Raw genomic sequence first — 24047 nt, 5'->3', positions numbered from 1 at the left:
TACACCAGAGCCACAGCAAATGCAAGAGGCTCAAAGAAGGCTGAGCCGAGGAAAAGCGCCCTCCCTACATGTCTGCCCCCACCCCCCGACCCCCGGGGCCGAGGGTCATAACTTCGAAGGGAGGTTGTAACCATGTTTCTGGCTGTCCTCTAGAGCCCCAGGCTCTAAGACAGGGCACTGTAGCAGTGGTTCCTGCTCTAGGAAACTGAGTTCCTAATCTCCAGTCCAGTAAGGTGATGGATGTAACAGTTTAAAAGTGCTGGTGAATTTCAAGTGCAGGACCTCTTCCTGAAAAACATGTCAGGTTTTTGGCTCTGCTGGGTCCACAGTGCTGGGGAAGGCTCCAGTGAGGAGCAGAAACAGAACAGAGCCTCTGACAGACAGCTCACCTTCAAGCCTGAGGCCGTCCCCTTCTTGCTGCGTATGGTTCACTTGAAAGTAACTCGTGGGGCTTTTCTGAGGGACTAACTTGCTAACTCCTTAGTTTTTAAACCCATGTGGAGTAACCAACTATGCAATGAGAAAGGAGCACTAAGAACGGAATCTTCTGGAATCCTTGTCTTCTAGCTATGAGACCAGTTTTTCACTTGACACAGGTTGGTTGTCATTACTTGAAGTGCTGTTGTGCCTCCTGACCAAACAAGGGTCCCTGCCACTGTGGTTTATGTGACCTCTGAGGCTTGACAGACAAATGTATGGCCAGAGACTCCATCCACCTCAGGGACTCCCCGTCAGGACTGTGAAGGCAGAAGGTCATTTTCAAGGCAGGTTTCTATTGGATGGTTGGCGACGAGCTTCCAAGACCTGCCGATTGCTTTCCCTTGCACCTCTTCCCAGGCCAGCACCTGGATTTTCACGTGGTTTCGGGAATCCTGACTCAGGTCCTCATGCTTGTACGATAGGTATTTCACCTACTGAGCCATCTCCTCAGGTCCCTCAGCCTATGTATTAAACAGCAGGCAGAGCGTTGGTTCTGTCAGCACAAAGCTTTCTCTGCACGGTGGCAGAGGGGAGGTAGTGCTAGGTTTGCAGTTCCTTTGGCCTCCCCAGGTGAATCACTGTAATTTGTGACGTCCTGTGCCCATCCATGCTCCTTGGGCTCCTGCGGTTTCCTGCTTGAGGAGTTCCCAGCATCCTGTAGTAGAGGTGGGAGGAAGTTCCCTAGAATTGGTCCAGGACAGACTTAGCCGTGGTAGTCTGCATCTATCCACAGATAGCTAACAAGAGTACTCCGTAAGTTTAAACCCAGGCAGAGTAACCGACTATAGAGTAATATATCACAGAGGTCTCTGGGTTAGAGAACACAACACTGAGAGCCTTTGGATTCAAACTCGGTGCATGCCTTCTCAACCTTAAGGTTTCTAAATGGACAGAGATCTGGCCTTTTCTTTAAAGGCCCAGTTGTATATTTTGTGTTAAATAAAATCTTCTTCTACTTCAGAAAGAGTTCTGTAGAGGAAACACCAATGGAAACTTAGCTTCTAATGTCTACTGTTAGACACTGCCCATGTGCTGGCTACCAGAGCAATTGCTCATCTCCTAAGATTGCTGTGGCCGTGTTTGCCAACGAGAAGGTAGTGCCCTGGATAGAGATGTTTTATGGTCTGTGTCGCCTGATTGTGGCTCATGGTACCTCGCAAGCACTGTGTCCCTGAGCCTCAGTGTCTGCCCAGGAAAGATAATATCTGTTATCTCACAGCACTGATACGTTATGATTGGATAAGGTGACTTATCCAGTTCAGGCTCCTGATCCCTCCATGTTAATGGAAGCTCTTAGCTGATTTGGGGATCCAAGAAGGAAAGCCAGCAGTGAGGAGGACTGGATGAGAGGGAACGTACCATCTCCTGCCGGGCATGTCAATAGGATCCCGCTGTCGGGCCATGCATAGACGCATGCTCAAGTGCTGTTAGCGTAGCTTCTGCCTGGGACTTGTAGGCAATAAATGAACAACAACCAGAATAACAGTTCTGTCAGTTGAAATGACTGAAGTTGACAAGATTCTTCCTCACATGTGACTGAGCTGGCTGAGAAAGGAAGCTCACATCTGGGGTGCCAGTGACTAAGGAGCCTCCCCAGCTCTGAAACTAAGAATGGACCCGGCTCAGACACCCAGGGACACGTAGCACTAAGGCAAGAGAGCAGAAGCTGCTGGCAGCAGGTAGGGCCGTGAGCCATGCTGTGCCCACAGTCACGTTGCACTAACCACCTGGGGTGTGTCCAGACCCACAGAGCGGCTCTTCAGCATGGCGGGTCGGAGCAGCCCCCAGCTCACTGAAGGATTGAGATGGCGCCACAGAAGGAGTTTGGTAACTTCTCTGTGGTCAGCCAGTGTCTTGTGTGGCTCAGCGTGCCGCTTGTCATGAATGAATTTGAATGTGACTCTTCTGGGCATGACAACTATCACAGGAATGCACCACCGGGCAGAGCGACTGGCTGAGTTCTACAGAACCCATGAGGAGAGCTTATGGTTTGAATCTGTGGCCTCCACAGGCTGCTGTTTTGAACACTGCGTCTCCCACTTATGGTGAGGCTAAGGCTGTGGAGCCAGGCTGCAGGGCCTAGCTGGTGGACATAGGTGCTGAACCTTCGAAGGTTGTACCTTACCCGTGGGTCTGGTCTAGCTCTCTCGGCTTCCTAGTGTAATCATAAAGGTCTTGATACTCACATTCATTCATTCATTCATTCATTCATTCATTCATTCATAGTCATATTCACTCATTTATTCATTCTCTCTCTCTCTCTCTCTCTCTCTCTCTCTCTCTCTCTCTCTCTTTCTCTCTCTCTCTCTCTCTCTCACACACACACACACACACACACACACACATTCTATCACCCAGCTACAATGTCAAGGGAAGGCTCTGCTTGTCCAAGCCCGCGTGATTGCGGGTCATTCCTCGGGCTGTGCCTGTGGAGATGGCATGGGGTTGTGTGCCCGTGTGGCATGCATCCGTCCGAGTTCATCTTTAGCCTCGTGTGGTAGCTGGACCTCACCTGGTGAAGTGGCAGTGTTTCACCATGTCACGAGTGCTTGAGCTGTCAGAGAGCCTGGGAGTGCATCCAGCCTGCCCCCAGCCAGGGATGCAGATGAGGGCAACCCAGCCAAGGAGGCTGCCTTACTGTTAGTGTTGCTTTGTTGAAACACCTTGAACAAAGCTACTTGGGGAGGAAAAGGGTTTATTTGGCTTAGGCCTCGAGGTCACACAGTTCATCCTCAAAGGAAGTCAGGACAGGAACTCACGCAGGGCAGGAACCTGGAGGCAGGAACTGATGCAGAGGCCATGGAGGAGTGCTGCTTACTGTCTTGCTCACCCTCTACTCTTACAGAACTCAGGACCACCAGCCTAGGATTGGTACCACTCAAAGGGGCTGGGCTCTTCCCCACCAACTACTAATTAAGAAAATGCTGGATGCTGGATCTTCGGGAGACATTTTCTCAATCGAGGCTTCCCTCCTCTCAAATGACTTTAGCCTGTGTCAGGTTGACATGAGACTAGCCAGCACAGAGGCCTTAAGAACTCAGGAGCATGGGAGCCCCTCTTTTAGGACCTGGGTACCAGAAGCGAATTCTCTCTTTATATGTTGCATGTACAGACTGGGGCCGTGGATTGAGACTCAGACTTGGTGAAGTCTCTGTCTGAAATCACAGCTATTCATCGCAGTCCCTAGCAGCTGCTTTATCAATATGTATCAGTTGTGCTTACTGGTTGTCAGGTGGAAGGCAGCCACTGTACGCCTGACAGTTCACCTTTCAGTTCATCTGTCAGGTACACAGACAACTTCCTTCTGTCTGTCTGTCTCTGTCCCTGGCCCCGCCCCGTGTGCGTGCGTGCGTGCGTGCGTGCATGTGTGTTAAGCATATGGAGGCCAGAGGTTGATACCAAATATCTTCCTTGATCCTCTTCACCTTACTTTTTGAGCCATTAGCTCTCTGGACTTGAGCGTGCCCCAGGCAGTCCCTGCCCCACCTCCCCAGCACTGGTATTCCAGGCACATGCTACCGCTGAAGAGCTCTAGGACGCGCCGTTCCCAGCTTCGGGCAGCTGCCTCTGCTCCTTCCCTTCTTCTTTCGCTGAAACATTCTCAGCACGTTTCCAGCACTCGTCAAAGCCCTGGACCTCAGGTGCATGCCGGTATCTGGAGGACTCTGTAGCAAAGCCATGTCAGCTTCTCTAAACCAAGGCCCTGTGACCATCCCTGCCCATAGCAGGTAACCACACCTCTCATGTAAAACAGGCATCTAGTGTCCCCGAGGTGGAAAGGGATGCTGTGTTTATTCTGTGTGTGCAGCCTCAAGCCACCCCACCACTACACACCCCGCCTCTACACACCCTGTGCCAATATAAGGGTAGAATGGGGCCGCCTGGCACTGGAAACTACAAATCTGCCCCGATGTGGAGTGTCTGCTGCTCCCCCTTATGAGCCTCACATACTCTACAGCTTGCTGAGCACATCTCAAGCCAGTCTTTGCCTTTGATGTTGCCTAGGGTCAGCCAGTACTGGAAGGACGTCTAAATATAGATGCATGAGCAGACTAAACCATAGCATAGACCCTGGCAGCAGTTCATTTGGCCGGTGCAGCCCTTATTTCTTCTTGGATTTTCTATTGTATTTTATCACATGAAGCTGTGCTGCTGCAGAAAGTGCCCAGCCCACTTAACTTCACCCGTATCTGTACCCAATAGCCATAGTCCGAAGTAGGTGACACTCTACAGTCACCTTCAGGTACCTTACATAGAGGGCAGTTAGCCACCCTGGAAACTGCAGTCAGGATAGTGGAGAGGGAGAAAGGATGCAAGCACGTGGCCCAGAGAGAGCTCGTTCACCACAGGGTCTAGCGCCTTCAGCTTGGCCATTCTTGGTTGTGTTGTTCATATGGGTGTGTGTGGAGGAAGTGGCATTCCTCGGGCACTATCTGCCTTGTTGTTTTGTTTTGTGTTTTTGAGACAAGTTAGGCCAGGCAGTCCTGGGAAATCTCTGGGATAGAAAGTATGTGCCACCACACCCTGTGTTCCTACATGGATCCTGAGACACAGCTCTGGGCCTCATGCTTGCATGGCAGGCACTTTACCAACTCGCCGCCCCCCCCCCACTCCATTCCTGTGTGCCAAGAACGAAGATGCTGTGGAAAATAAACACGGGGACATTTCTAATCTATTAATTTTGAGGCAGTTGAAAATACCAGCCAGCTTCATCTGCCGGTGCCAGTTTCGTTGGGCATACTGTCTTCCAGCATTGCCAGTGCCAAGCTAGTGGGGAGGGTTAGCCAGGGCAGCACAGCCCCCGCAGTGTACAGAATCACTCTGGCAGCAAACACCAGCCAGAATTAATTGGAAAGCCCTCGAAGTGTGCGTGTGGAGTTAGCCCAGCAGTGTTAAGTTCCTGCAGCAGAAGCCAGCTCTTCTAGAAGGTCCGTCTTCTCACGTACTGAGGACAGCTGCTCCAAGGAGGTGCAGTAGAGGAAAACCTACTTGAAAAAGTATCTTTCACTGTTTTCAATCTTTCTGTTACATTCTTTGTCAAATTAACACAAACAGTAATATGCTGTTTTTAAACACATTTTTTAACTTTAAAAATTAGTCAGGTCCTATAAACAGGATCAAGTTCTTTTTTTTTTTTTTTAAATGAACCTCCCTACCAGCTTTTGAGCAGGCTGACCCTCCTATAATTTGGCTTTTCTCCTGGAACTCTTCTCCACTGTGTGCTCTCTAAAAGCTAGAAGCCTGCTTGGGAATGGAGGTCCTGGGAAAAGCTGTTTTATTTGTGCCCAAACCTTGGAATGGCATGCCACAAAGTCTTAACCCAGGGACTGGGGGTGTAGCTCAGTAATACAGTGTTTGTCTATATTGTGTAAGCCTCTGGTTTCCATCCTCAGAACAATAATAATAATAATAATAATAATAATAATAATAATAATAATAATAAACAAAGCAAAATTTTTACTTGGTCTAAATTGTAATTCTGTAAGATGAAGTAACTACAGGCAGTTTGGATTAATTATTATTGTCTAGAAGTTTGGCTATGTTTTTAGTATCTGCAGTAATTTTTTGAAAGCCATTAGAAAGGTCCTTTATTATATGACTTTGAGCGGAAATGCACGTAGCTAGGGCATACAAGAGCAGGACCTTCGGCTCAAGCACCTGTTGTGTGAGTCCTGCGGTCTTCTGCAGGCGTTCTATCTGGGTGGTGCACAGAGATGCTGAAAGCTTCCTGAAGTTAAGCAAGGAATATCAAATGGATGAGTGTGAAATTATAGACCAGATGATGCCGACAATGGCTTGCAGTAATCACATGTTTTAGCGGTCTATTTTTGAGAGGCAGCGGGGAGGGAGAGAGACACCAACCCATGTGTCACAAGCCGGCCTCACATTTGTCTTTAAACTCCTGGTCTTCTTGCCTTCGCCTCCATATGCAGGGGTCACAGATGGGTGGGAATTCTCCGTTTCTCTAGGGCTGGGCATCAGACCTAGGTCTTTTGAGCGCTCAGTCACTTCCTTCTGTTCATGGGCCCTGCAGTAGGGTGGACTGGCTTGGGGATGGCTAGGCAGCACTGTGAAATCCTGAGTTTCAGTTGGGAGGGCTCATGATTGCAAAGTGGATTTTCCAGGAAAGAGACAGACAGTCTGTCATCACTGCAGCAGCCTCGTCTGTCACTCCTTCACCTTGGTTTTCAAGAGGCGTGAGCCTGTGTGCAGCTAAGGCCTTGAGAATGACTTTTTCCACAGGTAGGGAATGAAAGAATTCCATGTCCAAAATCCCTCCCTTGTGTCCTAGGCTTCCTGACCGCTGTGAGTCTTGACAAACACCACCAGAAGTTTCCTACTATGCCCTCAGATGTTAGACACAGGATCACAGACTTTCCAACACCAAATGGTTTTTCTACTCCTGCTTTTCTGTTGTGTATTTGGGGGAGCAGGAGGAACAGGAGAAAGAAGTATCAGAAATATAGTCAGAGAACCCAGAAAGCAGGGAGGGCACCCATGCTGCCAGGAAGAGACGGGAGAAGAGGGAAGGGTGGACTGGGTAAGAGGGCGGGCCCCAGACATGATCCACAGCGCAGCTCAGCTGGAGGAACAAGACCAGGGCTCTCCCTCCCTCCCTCTGTGGTTCTTCTCAGTCCCCAGGAAGGAAGGCACGCTGTCTTTTCTCTGGGGGAGCCAGGTTCTGCCACTCTGCTGTCTCAGGGAAGCGGGGCCCTGTGGCGCCTCCCTCAGATTGCTTGGCACAGTTCTGCAAAGTGAGGATGTTTTGTTTTTTTCTTCTCATTTGGAGGAAGAATAAATTCTAAAGGGATAAACTTTCTTAATAACCAACTTTAATTTTCAACTATAAATTAGAAAGATTGAAATATTTAAATAGACAGTAAAGGAGTAAGAGGGAAAAGTGTAATACAATTCATAAAATCTTTTTCATGTGTAATTTACCCCCCAAATTTCATTTTAAGTTAAAGTGCATAGTAAGGCAATTGTACTCTCTGGAGAGAAAAATCTTTGTCCCCAGAGCAACCATCACATCTGACTTGCGGAAGTAGACCCTGCTTGCTGGCCACATTGTACCCTCCTTGAGTTCCCTTCCCTCACCCCTACCTTTGCCTACTTGAGCCCTTTTACAGGCCAGGAAAGGCTGCATTCCTCAGAGAGCAGGAGCCCCATAGAACACAGCGTAACCGCACACCACCATCAAGACTTGCAAGCAAATGCAAGAGGTAATGCTGTGCTCCCAAAGGTGGTGGCTCCTTTAGAATGGGGATGCAGAAACAGAGAGAAGCAATTGCTTGCCGGGATTCAGATAGCAAGGTGTGCAGCACAGGCCAGGTGAGCCACGCAGATGCCCTCGTGGTGACCAGGCTTCTAAAAGCACACTGCAGGCTTGAGAGGGTTAACCGAGTGCTATGGATGGTATCTCAGGATTAGAAAGGTCCCACGATGCCATGACCACGAGCCAGCCAGCTGGCAGGTCCACATCCTTTTCCTCGAGAGCGGTTTTGACCAGGAGTTTGTGGGGCGGGGGCAGCACCTGGGCCCTGCTTGGAGAACAGGTCCTGGGGTGATGAATTGGTACCATTGGTCTAGAAGGCGCGGGAACCCTGAACCGTGGAAGAGGAAGCCGCAGGCCAGGCGTGGCATGTCCTGCCCTGAGCCAAGCAAAGCACCTCAAGGCTGGCCTGCACAGCTTGCACGCCGAGACTGTTTCACATTCTAGTAAAGATTAGCGCTGCCCTCAGATGAACTCGGAGTGAGCTGTGGAAGCAAGCGTGGAGCATGCCCAGGCTTACGAACGGAAGCAAGCCAGTGTGAACCCTGAAAGACAGCCTTTCTTATTGACTCACGGGCCCTGTCAGGACATGGCAGGGTTATTTTAGTTCATGTCAAAGTAGGTCAGCAGCCTAATAGCCAGGTCTGCCTCAGAAATGACCAGGGATGTGGGCTTGGCTCCTCCTAGTCATTTCTCCAATGCAAATACATTCACTCATCTTTCACTTTTAACCTGAACAGGACAGAGCCTGTCTTCAAGTCTGCTGGTCCAGATTACATGTTCATCGTAGCTGGCGCCCCATACCTCAGGTCCAGTGGTGCTGTGGGCTGTCTCCTTGATGCTCCTCTGCGCAGCACACCACAGCTGGCCCAGATCAGAACTAGGCCTGGCCGCAGCTGCCCTGCTGCCTATGATTGACCAGATTATTGATGAAGGCAGGGCTAAGATACCTAGGGACGTTACCCATTTCTGTTAAGGCTGTTTTAGCAGAGAACTTTGTGTAAGCTAACTTTAGTTACGAAAAAGAAAAAAAAAAGTTTTCTGGGCCAAAGATGTTAAGTGGTTGCTGTAAGGACGTGAGTTCAACTCCCTAAAATGATTGTTAAAAACATGACTTACACATTCCCGGCATAGGCAGGTGGAGAACCTTGTCAAATCAGTGAGACCTAGGCCCAGTGAGAAACTGTCTGAAAAACAGGTGGGCGGTGCCTAAGGCTACCCGCTGGCTCTATAGGTACGCTCACATTCACATATGTGCAGCTCGACATATATGAACACAAGTTGTCTAGGTAAAACACTCAGCAACCTACATACGTCACTTTAGTTAGTTAGAACACGGCATAGCTTTTATCTCTCAGCATTTCTATTAAATGAAGCCATGAGCTACACTATATAAGCCTTCACTGACAGTGAAAGCTTGTACATATATAATTTCTGATTTTAAAATTATAGACATTCACCAGGCGTGGTGGCGCACACCTTTAATCCCAGCACTCAGGAGGCAGAGGCAGGTGGATCGCTGTGAGTTCAAGGCCAGCCTGGTCTACAAAGCGAGTCCAGGACAGCCAAGGTTACACAGAGAAACCCTGTCTGAAAAAACAAAACAAAACAAAACAAAAAAATATATAGGCATTCATATTTTCATTCCTGTCAGTTCGTGGGAACCTGCCAATCTTCTGTCCAAAGCATCAGCTGTTCTGTTTTGCTTTGTTTTTATCCCCTCTGCCTGCCAACAGAAAATAGGAATATTTGACTTGTAGATGCTACTTGTTACTAACCGAGGCCCTACTTGACTTATAAACATCCCCAAACTTTCTATATACTTTTGGAGGGAAGGGCTTTATGAATGCCATTTATTATTTTGCTTCATCTCCTACACTTTTCAGCATTTCTTACTCCACTTCTTGTGCATGGAAGCCACCTGGAGCCGCCAGGGTGGACAGGCCAGCAGGACCTGCATGTCACTGCAGTTAGTCAGCTGTGCTCCCTACTGTCTCGGCTGTGCTTCCTAACCTCTCATCTGTGCTCCCTATCCTCTCAGTGGTGCTCTATACCCTCTCAGTGCTCCCTGAGCTCTAAGCTGTGCTCCCTACCCCCTCAGCTGTGCTCCCTACCCACTCAGCTGTGCTCCCTAACCTCTCAGCTGTGCTCCCTAACCTCTCAGCTGTGCTCCCTAACCTCTCAGCTGTGCTCTCTTTTGGAACTGCAGGAGCTTTTCTAAATGACATTTTTTTCCTTTCCAATACCTCCCTAATCCGAAGCCTGTTGTGTATGAATATTTTCTTTTATTCAAAAACTTTTCTATTGTCTGAAATATTTTGATAGCCTGTCTACTCTTGGATTGCCTTACACTCAGTGACTTCTAAAAACCTTTAGTTCTTTAACCCTGAAAAGCTTAATTACCTCATCAAACTCAACAAATACTGTTTCTAAAATTTAGTTCCAAGGTTCAGCCAGCTCTCAATCTTTCTACAAAGTCCTATGTTCTACCTACATCATAGCACATCTCAGGGTTTCTTATAAAAGAAAGGTTGGGGGGAAAGAGGGAGGGAGCAGGGGGTGGGGAAGAGAAAGCTCAGCAGGTAAGAGCTCTTGCAGAAGACCTGAGTTTGAGTCCCGGCACCCACACAGATGCCTCACATCTGCTTCTAACTCCTGTCCCAGGAGATCTGTCGCCCTCTTCTGGCATTAACAAGAAGTGCATTCATACACAAGCCCACCGTCACAAACATACACACAAACAGGCAGAAAGGGAAAAACAAGAAGGAAAGTTTGGATACTGTGTCTAAAGAGGCTGAGTTGCTGCTCTTTAAAGCCTGAGAGATGTCTTGTAGGAGCTGGAGTGTTCCCATCTCCAGTTCTCCAGCAAGCCCCATGCCTGCCCCGCCTCTGGAAAGAGGACTCTACCTTCTGCCGTTGTTACTCTCCGCTCCACCCTACATCAGGCAGTGTGGCTTCTACACATTAAAGTAAAGTAAGGGGAAGTCGGACTTTCATTTACTGGCTGTAGTTCTAAGGAGCAGAAATGGGCACTGGAGGCCAAACACAGGAGGAGGGAAAACGGAGCACTGAAGGGGGCCAAGACAGGTCTGGAAGGGAGGAGAGCTTCATGGGCAGGGAGTACCTTTCTCACACTGAGTTCAGAAATGGAGGGAAGAAAGGCAGACTTCACTACTGCTGAAGTGGACACAGACACAGCAGGATGCGTGTGTAGGGTAATCAGACTCTGGCTGCAACTGTGCACATATTTGCACAGTTCTCCTATGAATAAATAAATCTATATCAGCAGTGTACCAGCCACACAATGACTTTTCTCTGTCAGGATGGAAAATACTCAGCTTTTTACCCTCCACCTGTCTGTAGTTGCACCTGAAGGTACTTTGAACCCTTGACAAAATGAACTCTGAATCTTTAAGACCATCAGAAAATAACTTTGAATCTTAAAGTCTGCCATTGAAGACCGAGCCACCTAGCTGGGGGCGGGGGAGTGGGGAGGGAAGTCTATCATTGAAGACCTTGCCACCTGGCCAGGGTTGGGGCGGGGGGGGCCCCGGCAGTAGGGTTAGCTGGGTTTACCCTTTTGGGATACTGTGTGTTTGTGTTTAGTCTGTCTACCCCAGTGTGTTTGCTTTTAATTACATGTCACCTGGAATGTGTTCTAGCAGTCTGTATTGAGAGCCGGCTTACAGAAAAGAGATGCTTAAATTGGCTTAGAAGAAAACTGCTAGCTTCCTGCTTTAGGAAGTAATTTGAGAGATTCAAACATACTCCTGGAGTCCCTGGGCCTGACAAGAACATCCACCCTGTTGTGGCTTTGTTAGTTAAGACGTGAGGTAGTTCAGTTTTGTTTTAAACGGGTCTTACTGCGTAGCCCTAGCTGGCCTCAAACTCAATATGTAGACCAGACTGGTTGGACCCAGATTTATGGTGATCATCTTGCCTGTGCCTCATGGGGGCTGGAATTGCGGGTGTGCACCACCGCGCCTGGCTGGTGTGTGTGCTTGTTTGTTTTAATAATTGATTAATAAGATAATATACATTTGGAGTGGAAAGAGTGTCCAGCAAACTGCTTATCTAAAAGTTGATGTCCCTGAAGATGGCCCCACTTAAATGGTCTTTCCCCTTAAATGTAAAACTATGAGACCCCCCCAGGACTGAGCATAGTGCCTCAGACTGTAACCCAGATGCTCGGGAGCCTGCTGAGGCAGAATCACAAGTTCAAGGCCGGCTTGGGGAGCTATGGCGAGCTTGTCTTAAATACAGTCGTGTGAGGGGGCTGGAAGTGAGTCAGCAATTAGAATGTGTACGTATAATGTATGAAAACCTGGGTTCAGACCCCAGGACAAAAGACAGACAGACGGACAGACCCCCTCCACGAGTGCTTTTCTTTTGACATAGAAGAACTTGAAACCTTCCTACGAAACAGAATGAATGCTGTGTCTGTTTGTCTGTCTGCTGTGGGTCTGGGTCCGGGTGTGAAGGGGGGCAGGGTGTTAATATAAGCATTCAACCAATGTTCCAAGGTTTATCCAAACAACGAAGCTCAAGTCCACATGCACTGGCTGAGCTCCTTTGGGAAGAAAACAGATGTGGACAGGGTGACTCAAAGGCTTGTGACCAGTCTTTAGGAATCTGTAGACAAACAGCTCACCATCGCTGTGGTGCACGTATCAGGGTTTGGGCCCACGGTGACAGGAGAGATGAGAACCACCTGCTTGGTGTTGAGCTGCATGCATGGGTCCTGGGGCTGGACGAGGATTCCTGAGAAAGGCCAGGCCACTGCTGAGGTGATGCTTGGCTCACTCAGACTCTCCCATGCTCAGCTGCCCATGACCGCCCACCCCAGGTCATCACAGTTCTTAGCCACACCGCCCTGTGTCTGAAAGGACCTTTCCTATATCGTCAACTAAAACCCTCTTAGAAATGCAAGTCCAGAGGGCTCTGGCCTAGGCTGCAGATCTGCGTGGCTTCTGTGGTCAGGATGAGGCTTCCCTGTGTTCGGCGCGGGTCCCTCTCTAGACGCCTTCCTTCTGTTGTGTCAGTTCATCCAAACTAGAAAGTACAGCCGTTGTGTAAAATGCTTTTTCCTTTTCTTACGGTAACCTGTTTTTTTGTTTGTTTGTTTGTTTGTTTTTTTACAATTGGGTCCATTTGGAAATGTCACTGCAACCCCCCATTTACTAAGCCTAACGAGCATAAAGAGGAAATGTCAGGGTGCAGTGTGCACGTGAGCCAGCTGCATGAATAAATGTCTCTGTACTTCCAGGGGAAGAGAAACAGCGGTTTCAGACAATGCTTCTTTGGGAGCCAGAAGCACTGCAAGTTGACAAAGCTCTGTCCGGCCATGGGCTACACGTTTAGGCTTGCTGCTCGCAATGACATTGGCACCAGGTACGGCATCTCCTTTTCTTCCTGCCCTCCAACCTTCCTGGCATGATTTTTGCCTCTCACGTTGCCTGAAGGTCTGAGGAAGCTGCCTCCACACAGAGCAATCCTCAAACAGGAAGTCCTAAGGAGGGAGGAGGCCTCTGAGGTGACACGCCACTCTGGTCTTTTCTCAGCCTCACAGCTGTGCTGGGACACTAACTAGAGGTCCTGGGCACCAGAGGAAGGTGGCAGTAGAGCTTTGTAAAGAAAAGGAAGCCTGCCTCTCCCACCCCACCCGCACCCCGTCTCCAGCACCTCTTCCTTATTCTGTATTACTTTAATGGGCCTTTTCTTTTGCATTTGTGTGGCTGCTCAGCAGCCATTCTCAGCAAGTCATAGAGCCAGGGAAAGCCTGGCTGACTCTCTAGGCTGCGGAAACCACTCCCAACCAAGGAGCCTGTTGATCAGGAGAGAAACCTCTTCCTTTCATGACATACCTTAGAGACAGAAGGCCTTCAGCGGCCCACACCTGGAGAGCAACCTACTGTGAAACATCACAGAGCTCTACAGCTGCCTCCCTCCCTGGTGCCTGGAAGCCAGGAAAATGGTAAAGGTGGCTGTGGCTCAGGAATTGTTCAGTGAGTTAGAAGCACCCACAGACTTGGAAAACTATTTGTAAAACTCACGTTCCATCAACAGAGTTACTTGTTGGCACCCACATTCATTTGAAGTCTCTTGGTAGCCACTGCCCTCACCTTGACAAATATGGTGCCATGCTGTGCTTTTGAGGGAAATAAAATCACAAGTCGATTCCTTTATAACCTGGTGTGCTCTTGCAAGTACAAACTATAGGGGCCCAATAGAGTAGTTGAAGACTGGTGGGAAACGCCCTGTGTGTAGGACCCTTTCCTGCCACACACCAGTGGGGCTGGGTAGACACATACCTTTCCTTTTGTAAAATGCCAGCACTCCTGACTTGGTCCTCCAATGTCTCCCGGGTTCATTTCTCTGCAGCGGTTACAGCCAGGAGGTGGTGTGCTATACTCTGGGAAATATCCCACAGATGCCGTCGGCACCCAGGCTTGTCCGAGCTGGCGTCACCTGGGTCACACTGCAGTGGAACAGGCCGGAAGGCTGCTCGCCTGAGGAAGTGATCACCTACACCCTGGACATTCAGGAGGATGAAAACGTGAGTCTTGTGGAGCACCGTGGCCTCTTACTAACTACCTACATTCAAGACCACTCTCTGTACCTGTCACTGCCCATGTCAAACTGCCCCTCCCAATCTCAGCAAATGGCTTCATCCATTGACCCCCTAGATACAACCAAACAGCAAAACTTTTAAAGCCCTCATTCAAAATTACCCAAGAAGCTAACGAACTTTCACCTTCGCACAGCTAAGGCGGCCTCTTAGGCACCACATTCCTCTTGCCTTGAATGAGTGCAGTGGCCCGTCATCCATGTCCCTAATGCAACCAACCGTAGTGTGCTGGGGTGTGATCCCAGCCACACTGTCATAGAGCCTCTGTCACCCCTCCACCTTGCAGGGGACTCACAACTCTTGTAATGCCTTCCCCACTCCACTTGGGCCCCACACGTTTGGGTCTTGTTGCTTGGACCACTCTGCTTGGCCTTGTGGGTGCGCCTTTCCAATGGCCTCCGGCAAGAAGGTCCATGAAGAGACCGTTCTCGCTTCCTGGGTTTCCTTTGGCTCTCCTCTCTCATCTCAGCAAACGTCCCCCTAGGACAGCCCTTTCCCGGCCACTCTGGACCATCTCTGTCACGTAGGATTCTCTAGGGTGGTAGACATGGCCTATAGTTCATGCTGGACGTGTGGCTGTGAGCGTTTGAGATATGGCTGCTGACCTAAGGCGGCTGCTGACCTAAGGCGCTGAGTTTTTAAGTGATTAACTTCGACTCCCCAGAGCCACGCATGTCTGCTGTATTTCATCAGCCCATGCTGCTGTGACTGGCCCTTAGGCGCCCTCCGCCAGCCTGCCTCTTGCCTTCACCTGCGCTTACAGCCCACACCACCACAGGCACACCTTCTGTCATGGGCGGGGTTTCCTTTGTTAAATTGCCTGTAAGCATCTTGTGAACCAGACCCTATGTGTCTTTTAGTGGGGGTGGTTCTCTTGAGCCTGTGGGAAGCTGATGCACAGAAGGTTGCCTTGGAGGAGGGAGGGAGGGAGGGAGGGAGGGAGGGAGGGTAGAGAACACTATGGAGTGAATTCAGTGTGTTCACCAGAAAGGTAAGGTCCACCCTTAAAGGAGTATGTCCATCCCCATCCAACCTGTCCTTTCTCCCTCAACCAGAAGAGGCACTGTGAACTCAGGAACCTTGCCTGTTCCACTGTCACACAGCTCTGTTGGAATGTGTCAGCTTCCTAGTCAACAGGCTTTGCCTGACATGACAGTTTTATTGTTAAATAAAAATATTGAAAGTGCTTACTGCTTTGTCATAGCGCAGTTGACCAGAGTCAGGCTAAACTGCAGCATGAAGAGTGACACCAGCATTGCAGCTTGAGTGCTGCGCAAGGCACCATGGGCCCCCGATACGTGCCTGCCAGACTCCTGGCTCTCTTGGGAGAAGCAGGACCCCAGTAGAAAGCCCTGGGTCCTTAGGAATGTGAGGCCCAGACTATATGATTCTGATGCCTCCTTCTGGCTTTGCCTTTTCAGGATAACCATTTCCACCCAAAATACACTGGAGAGGACTTAACCTGCACTGTGAAGAATCTCAAAAGAAGCACACAGTATAAATTCAGGGTGAGTCTTACCATGCGAGTGCTTATGCCCACCCTTCCATGCCTTTCCACCTTTCAAGTGGCGTCTGCAGACCATAAAGATGCTAAAACGGACAGCACTTTCAAGTACCCACCGTAGTTTGTAAGCAGAAGGGCATGTAAGAAGATGCTGTAATGGGTTGCCTTACAGCAAGGGCCAGTGCCCCGCTGGCAAGGCCCTAAGCTGATGCCCTGCGTCCCTGCTCTCACTGCCCGCTGGCAAAGCCCTAAGCTGATGCCCTGTGTCCCTGCTCTCACTGCCCGCTGAGCTGATGCCCTGTGTCCCTGCTCTCACTGCCCTCTGAGCTGATGCCCTGTGTCCCTGCTCTCACTGCCCGCTGAGCTGATGCCCTGTGTCCCTGCTCTCACTGCCCGCTGGGCTGATGCCCTGAGTCCCTGCTCTCACTGCCCGCTGAGCTGATGCCCTGAGTCCCTGCTCTCACTGCCCGCTGAGCTGATGCCCTGAGTCCCTGCTCTCACTGCCCGCTGAGCTGATGCCCTGGGTCCCTGTTCTCACTGCCCGCTGGCAAGGCCCTAAGCTGATGCCCTGGGTCCCTGCTCTCACTGCCCGCTGAGCTGATGCCCTGCGTCCCTGCTCTCACTGCCCGCTGGCAAGGCCCTAAGCTGATGCCCTGGGTCCCTGCTCTCACTGGTGATTCACTGCTCCACTGGGCTCCTTCTCATCCCATGCTCTGGCTTTCCTCGACGGCTTCTATTTTATTCTTAGGCCAGTGGCTCTCAACCTTCCTGATGCCGCCGCCCTTTAATGCAGTTCGTCATGTTGTGGCGACCTCGAACCATAAAATTAGTTTCAGTGCTACTTCATAACTATAATTTTGCTACTGTTATGAATTATACGTATCTGAGTTTTCTGGTGGTCTTAGGAGACCCCTTCTAAATGGGTCGTTTGATCTCCAACGGGCTGAGAACCGCTGGCTTTGTTTGTGAACAGGATCTCTGTCGCAGCTACACAGGTGAAAGCTACTGCTCTGTGTAGCTCTGTCAGTGCCGCCTGCTGTGCCGCTGCAGCGTTCTCAGTCTCAGTGGGCCCGGTGCGTGGCACCCTACTTCTACATGTGCCCTGCGGGCTCTCTGCCCTCCCTTATCTAATTTCAGGGTGAAGTAATTTAATTTGGCACTTAGTCTCGCCAGCATTTGTCAAATTATCAAGCAGAATGTTGTGACTGACTATTTGAGGAATATAATTGTTTTCTGGTATGCTAAAAATACTGCTCTTGGTTCCCAGAGCATAGCTGTATTGCTGATGTTCTCCACAAGGTGGCACTGTCTGACTCCTCCAAATGTCATTTTCATCTGGTTTATCCCTGTTTTCATCAATGAACACAGAATCAATGGAAACATACTGATTTTACATGTAATGCCAGTGCAGCCTCCTCCTCCTCCTCCTCCTTCATTGAAACACGGTCTTACTCTCTATTCCAGGATTGCCTGGGACTTGCTGCATATGCTGGGATGGTCTCAAACTCACCGCAGTCCTAGGCTTGTATTTCTTCTTGTACGGATAAACAAATATATTTAGCTGACACTTACCTTATGGTTTTATTTTTAATTGTAAATAACCAAAATGTAAGCAAAGTAAGTGATCACAACCCCTTAAAGCAACAGTGTGAAGAAAGGACACACGTGACAGGGTGGCTATGTGTCCGTCTGTACAGGTCTGACCTTGCAATGTTACAAAAGTCACTGTCGACTTAATCGCTCCCTAACTAACGTGTGCTCTGTTGTACTGCAGCTGACTGCTTCTAATATGGAAGGGAAGAGCTGCCCAAGTGAAGTGCTAGTTTGTACAACCAGTCCTGACAGACCTGGGCCTCCGACCAGACCCCTCATTAAAGGACCAGTCACATCTCACGGCTTCAGTGTCAAGTGGGGTAGGTCTCCTGGTCTGCTACTGCTGTTTCTTTTTCGACTGAATTTGACTTCAGTAGTGACAAACCAGACACACGTGTACAGTGTCCTCTGTGAGGGCTTTGTGCATTTGTTAGACATGTGTGAGTAGCAAGCAGCCTGAGAATTTTAGACTTTCAGAGTTTAGTGGACAATTGTAAGAATATCTCATTTATCTTGTAATTTTTGTGTATTACATTTCCTCCTTTATTTTAGATGCTTTGTTAGTTTGAGTTTGAGTTTATGGCTTACTTTTAAATTTTTAATGAAATTTAGTAGAAAATATTTTAAAATTAATATTGAGGTTGGGTTTTAAAGTTAGATATGTAATCCTAAGTAGATCTTTTTTTAACCTGCAAAGTGTTTAAGTTGTAATAAAGTAGGGGAGCTTTGGTTTTTGTGCTGTTTTTTGTGGCCCCGCCCTGAGCTGCAGTGTTTTCACATGGGGCCTAGGTCACCTGGGAGGACATTGATGTTCAGCCCCCCCCCCCCCCCCCCCCGTGCAGGCCATTACAGGGAAATGCATATTACATGTAAAGTTGTTAAGAAAGACCTGTGTGTTCTGCACTAATGTCATGTAAGAATGCATATAAATAGCAAGTGAAAGGCAAAAACAGAAAAGTTTTAGAGTTGTAAAGGTAATGTATGTGGGGTGCAGTTTAAAGCCTGGGTTGTGGCTGGAAACCAAGCTCAAGCACGCTGCATCGAGTCATCAAAGAGTTCTGAGGCCTGTTTCCCTGGCGGGCATAGTCAAGAGAAAGTGGGGGAGTCTCGGCCCGCTTATGGGTCCTTCCGGCAGCCTGCCTCTCAGGAGACCCCTGAGTCCCATCCTTGTCCCCTCAGCTCTATGCTGTATCTGTCCTTACAGTTATTATTGTAAATGTCACCACCGAAGTGTCTGTGGCTCCGCAGAGACCTGGGAAAGTTAGTTTCCTGTGTCCACGTGTCCTTGGAAAGTCCCTTCCTGTGCAAGGATACAGAGGCTGCTGGCAGACATGAGTTCTTCACAATTTGGCAAAATGATTCTGCCTGGTGTTTTCATACTCACAAAACAAAGCTCTTACAGGCAGAGATGTCTGTGGACCATTTTTCCACAGTGGCATAGGGGCTCAGTAGGTGGCGAAGGGGCTCAGTAGGTGGCGTAGGGGCTCAGTAGGGGGCGTAGGGGCTCAGTAGGTGGCATCGGGGCTCAGTAGGTGGCGTGGGGGCTCAGTAGGTGGCGTAGGGGCTCAGTAGGTGGCGTAGGGGCTCAGTAGTAGACAGAGCCCTCCCTCCCCCAAGCTGCCTGGTGCACGTGGTGTGGCTTCCAGTTCACAGGGTTGTAAGGCTTACTTGGGAGAAAACTGAGGTGGGGTGAATTTATCCCATTCCAACATTTTATTTATTTTGTCAATGCATTTTTCTTTCCCCTCTCATTTTTCCAAAATAATCTAGTTGCTTATAAAATAGATGAAGTGAAAATAGTAAACAAGATAAATACCTGAATATTTCAACTTTGCACAAAAATCACCAGTTCTTAAAAGAGCCGCTTCAGAATTTCCCAGTATAATGTCGTTTTTTTATGGAAACCATTGCATTTGCCAAGTTCTGTGCATGTTTCACTAAATAAATGCAACTCTTGCATTTCAACACCCTTAAATAGCAGCCTGACAAACTGACACTTTCTTGATGTTGGGAACACGTAAGGGGCCTTATAGTGGACGTTCCTTTGCACTCTGCAGTGATGTCCCCTGTCACCCCCAGCCCTGTCCTCACTAATGTTTGCCTGCTCTTCAGATGCTCCACGGGACAACGGCGGCTCAGAAATCCTGAAGTACCTGCTGGAGATCACAGAAGGAACTTCTGAAGGTGACACTTTGGAACCTCTTTTGCACCATGCATGCTGTCCTGAGTACCCAACCCTGACGTAGCCACACGCTTTGTAGTAACGGCAGCAGGTGGCCACCAGTTCCAACGACAGAGCTAGTGGTGTGGCCAAGCCAACCAAGCATTGGCATGTCTGTCTGTCTGTCTGTCTGTCTGTCAGTCTATTTATCGTTCCTCCCTCCCCCTCCCTCCTTCCCTTCCTCCCTCCCTCCCTCCCTCCCTTTTCCTCCCTCTCACTGGACTTTGATCTTCAGTTAGGTCTCTCTTAAGCGCCCTCGGCAAGCTCTCTACACCAGACTGTACCCTGAGTACAGTTTTTCTCTTTCAGACACCACAGTTCATTTTGCTTTTGAGGTGCCCATTTTTGACGTGTTGGGGTTTTTGTTGTTGTTGTTTTGTTTTGTTTGGGTAGTTTGTTTTTTGGGTTTTTTTTGTGTGTGTTTTTTTTTCTTCTATTTTCTATGTCAATTTTGAAACCATGGTCACTCATTAATAAGGTCATTAAATTTGAGTCAGTCTCCTCTAACCTGCTGCTGTTTCTCTGGAAATGGTAAGCAGCATGTCAGGAGCAGTCTGCCTGGCATCCTTCCCGAGCCCAGTGACAGCCACATCATAGTGTGGCGAGGGACAAGGGTCAGACTTTCAGAACACATTGGTCTCCATCGTGACTCCTGAGTTAGAGCTCTTATCAGTAGTGACACTGCAAGGTCTAAAGTGGGGCCACGGGGCTTGCCACCAGGTCTAGTGGTCTGAGTTCAGTTCCTGAAACCCATGTGAAAACGGATGGAGAGAGCCAACACTGCAAAGTGGTCCTCTGATCGCCCTATGTGTGCTGTGGCATACATGAATGTGCACGCGCACCCTCAGCACACACACAGCAGGGTGGTGTGAGAAGTGAGCATCATTCTAAAAAAACTCACTGGGCTTCAGTAGAAAAAGGTACAGTCATCAAAACTTTAAAGCATAACCTACTTTTACTAATATGGCTGCTGCAATAGTTGCCCTTTTTTTTTAAAAGTGTGCATCATATGGCAAAAGAGAGAGTCGCTGGGAGCAAGTGGTGATGGTCTTTGTTTTGGCTTTTGCTCTGTACGCCACAACCACCTGGAGTTGGGTATTTTGTCTTTGTGCTTTTGTATAGGCTGAAAATAGGAGAATTCTTTGAGATGGGCACAGCTAAAGGGCTTAGTTAGTGTTTAAGTTAAGGCTAGGGATGAAGTTAGCACCTCCCTGGTGCTTACTGAGGAGGTGTAAGTCCGCTTTGAGACGTCCTGGCTCTCCCAGGTCCTGAGGCAGTGCAAGAGTAGGCGCTATTTTACATTATACCTTGGCCAGTGAATGGGTGTAATTCTTAGAATTATTTCCTCTGTCATTGTCCTGGTTGTATACGTTGTCTGCCCATAATACAAGCACTACTGTCTGCGTTCCCAGGTCCTGTGGAGCTATAACCTAACTCTGACCCAGTAAGGTGCAGAGCCACATATCAGCATAACAGACAGGTGACGGGATCTGTGGAAGTCACTTTGTAACTAGGACTGGGAAAAGGCTTATGTGGAGCGGTTACGTGGAAACCGCATTAGTGGGAACAAAGCAGAGACAGTATCCCTGCAGCCTGGTGACCAAGCCAGCAGTGGTGGCTTCTCCACAGCAGGCACATCCTGAAGACAGCAGGCCTTTACCAAAAGATCTTGGTCTGTCAAGGGACAGTGTGACTCCCTGCCACCCTTAGCATCACCCAGACTTTCCAGAAGCCTGTGCCGTGTGCACTGCGCCTGCACAGCTGGCCGTGTGGCAGCCTCACCACGGCATCGCACAGCTGTTCAACAGCCTCCTCCTATGCCAACCGATGCCGTGTGGCTCCCACATCTCACCCTCATAGTCAGTGGCGCATCAGTGGTTACGCCCGGGTTCTGTGGAAGCCACCTGGTGTGTTTGCCTCAGATATGTTTCTAATGGGGGCTGCGTGTGCTGTTACAAAAGGCTTAAACTTACACATCTCATCTTGCAGCCAGTCAGTGGGAAGTGGCCTACAGTGGATCAGCTACGGAGTATGTCTTTACCCACTTGAAACCAGGCACTTTGTACAAACTGCGTGCGTGCTGCATCAGTACCGGTGGGCACAGTCAGGTTGGTTCATCAGTGCGTGACATGACAGCGGGCCTCTCGAGCCGATCGGGAAGTGCCGTGTTGCTAGCAGGAGAATGTGTTGCAGTTTTTCAGTGTATCTTGTCGAGTCAGCCTGCCTTAGTATCATATCTGGAGATGAAAAATCGTCATTTGATTTATACAAACAGGGCAGAAGCGATAGGCCCAAATCATACTCGGCAGCATCCTGATGTGTTTAAGTTACTTGTCACTGATTCATCCCATAGACGACTTTGATATTGTTACACGTGGGAGAGGAAACTGGTTAGGATTTGCACTAACTAAGGGAGACGTCAGTCATTTCAAGGAGGGAAAAGTGTAGAGTCAAGATAAGACCTGCATGGGTGTGCTGGCATGGTAGCACAACTCTGAAGGTCCTTTACTGCCACCTGCTGGCAGACTGTTGTAAAAACAGTCTAACTTCTGCAGTTGAGTAACCCCCAGTGTAGGGTCTGCAGGCAGCAGCCATGGCTTCTCCTATGGACTGCAGACCAGCCGGGTTGCATGTCAGGAGACTCAGTTTCTACCACACACAGTGCTCCCAGGCTCAGTTTGTCTAATAAATGCATGGAAAGTACTCCAGAAGAAGAGTCTGGTGTCATGTTGACATCATGAGAGAGGCATGGTGATAAAAGTGTTCTCACTGTAGATTACATGAAGCCATTAATGATGAAGAGAGCGAGCTAGGGATGGTACCTAGTGACCCAGTAGCAGATCGATTATTAAATATAATGCTTGCAGTTTCTAACATTTTCCAAAATTTTACACATGTGCACACATACTCTGCCCATGTGTATCATAGCAGTTCTTTACTGTGCAGTGTTAAGTCTAGACAAACACACATACACACACACACACACACACACACACACACACACACACACACGTAATGGTCCAGTTATAGTCTTACAAAGTCTCAGGGGCCGCTGGAATGTCTCCTTTTGGAGTATACCCAGATCACGGCCGTAGAGCATCCTTGGTACTTCCCATGAGGGGTTGTGCAACCTCCCATGAGGGGTTGTGCAAGGCTGTGTGTGCATTAGCTGAAGCATACAGACCATTTCCTGCACATCAATGCTCTAGAAGGACTGGGGCTGTCAAGCTCCACCTTGTTAAGATGGTCAACTTTCACACCAGCAGCCTCGCACACTCAGATCCCACAGAAAGGAGGCCTAGTTACTTGAGCACTACCAGAGCCTCTGTAAGAGTCAGGCTTGGTGGGTAGATGGTCCCTTTACCTGCCGTTCTGCTGTTTCTGTGGCTGGCTGGCCATTCAGCGTATCATGCTTACTGTTGTGATCCAGCTGTTGTTTTGTGTCCTCTCCCATCCTTGTGAAGGGTCTTTCTAGTGTTGCCATAAAGGAAAATAAGTGTGCTTAGAGCGGACAGTTCTCAGCTCTAGTAACCCGACCTCAGAGAGAGCCGCTCCTGTTAGAACAGACATTGTATGCAGTGGGAACCCACAGATATCAATACAGGTCTGACGTCAGAGAGAGCCCACACTTACATATGCAGACAGGCATGGAACCTCCTGAAGAGCTTAGTACGTGACAGGCACACATAGCTAGTGTGTAACTCCCTTTTGGTCCCATTTACTGTTGTGGGATAGACTTAGCCTGATAGATAAGGTGTGAGCACTTCACAGTAACTAAGCAACGGTCTCTCCGGTGTTTCTCCTACAGTGTTCTGAAAGTCTCCCTGTTCGCACACTAAGCCTTGCGCCAGGTCAGTGCCGACCACCGAGGGTTTTGGGTAGACCAAAGCACAAAGAAGTCCACTTAGAGTGGGGTGAGTGAACAAATCTTCATGTTGGCGTAGACCAGGACAAATGGGAGGAGATTAAGACAGTGCTTTGTCCTCGGCTCCAGGGCTTCCTGCAGAGGCTGGGCCGCCCCGTTGCCATGTCTGTGTTCTCCATAACCTGGCACCGTGGGTTTCTCTGATCCCACAGCCTTCTACTGCGCATGACCCCATCCCTGAGGGTGCTGCACATTCCACTGCTGCACTCTCTTTAGAGGTCATGTTTCTAGAGAAGATTCCAGAATAGCCTGCCTTGTCCAGGGACTGTTAAACATGTGAAGAAAACATGTGCATAATTTAGAGATTAAACCAAGAAAGGGTAGCATCAAATTCCTCCTCCATGTGTAGCCTCCCTCGTGCCTTGTCTCAGCGGGTTCTGGTATTTTCATTGAATTGCCTTCCACTGCTTCCAGTTGGGCCAA

At 49.1% G+C, this 24047-nt stretch overlaps 1 protein-coding gene across 4 annotated transcripts in view; it reads left to right on the top strand.

The window, feature by feature from the left end:
* The window catches only part of FNDC3B (fibronectin type III domain containing 3B), a 289830-nt gene that overhangs the window by 225532 nt on the left and 40251 nt on the right, over positions 1-24047 (top strand). For 3 of the 4 annotated variants that reach the window (XM_084769307.1, XM_084769308.1, XM_084769309.1), the window contains exons 12-18: positions 13020-13144; positions 14135-14309; positions 15803-15889; positions 17660-17798; positions 19591-19662; positions 21689-21807; positions 23508-23613. In XM_084769307.1, coding sequence (XP_084625433.1) covers positions 13020-13144; positions 14135-14309; positions 15803-15889; positions 17660-17798; positions 19591-19662; positions 21689-21807; positions 23508-23613 — 823 coding nt within the window. The remainder of the gene's footprint in view (positions 1-13019; positions 13145-14134; positions 14310-15802; positions 15890-17659; positions 17799-19590; positions 19663-21688; positions 21808-23507; positions 23614-24047) is intronic. The other variant, XM_084769310.1, reaches the window with a different exon arrangement.

The sequence above is a fragment of the Acomys minous genome, assembly GCF_964271855.1.
Source record: "Acomys minous genome assembly, chromosome: 19".
Lineage (NCBI taxonomy): Eukaryota > Metazoa > Chordata > Mammalia > Rodentia > Muridae > Acomys > Acomys minous.
The sequence above is the reverse complement of the archived record's forward strand: the minus strand, read 5'-3'. Positions and strand labels throughout refer to the sequence as shown.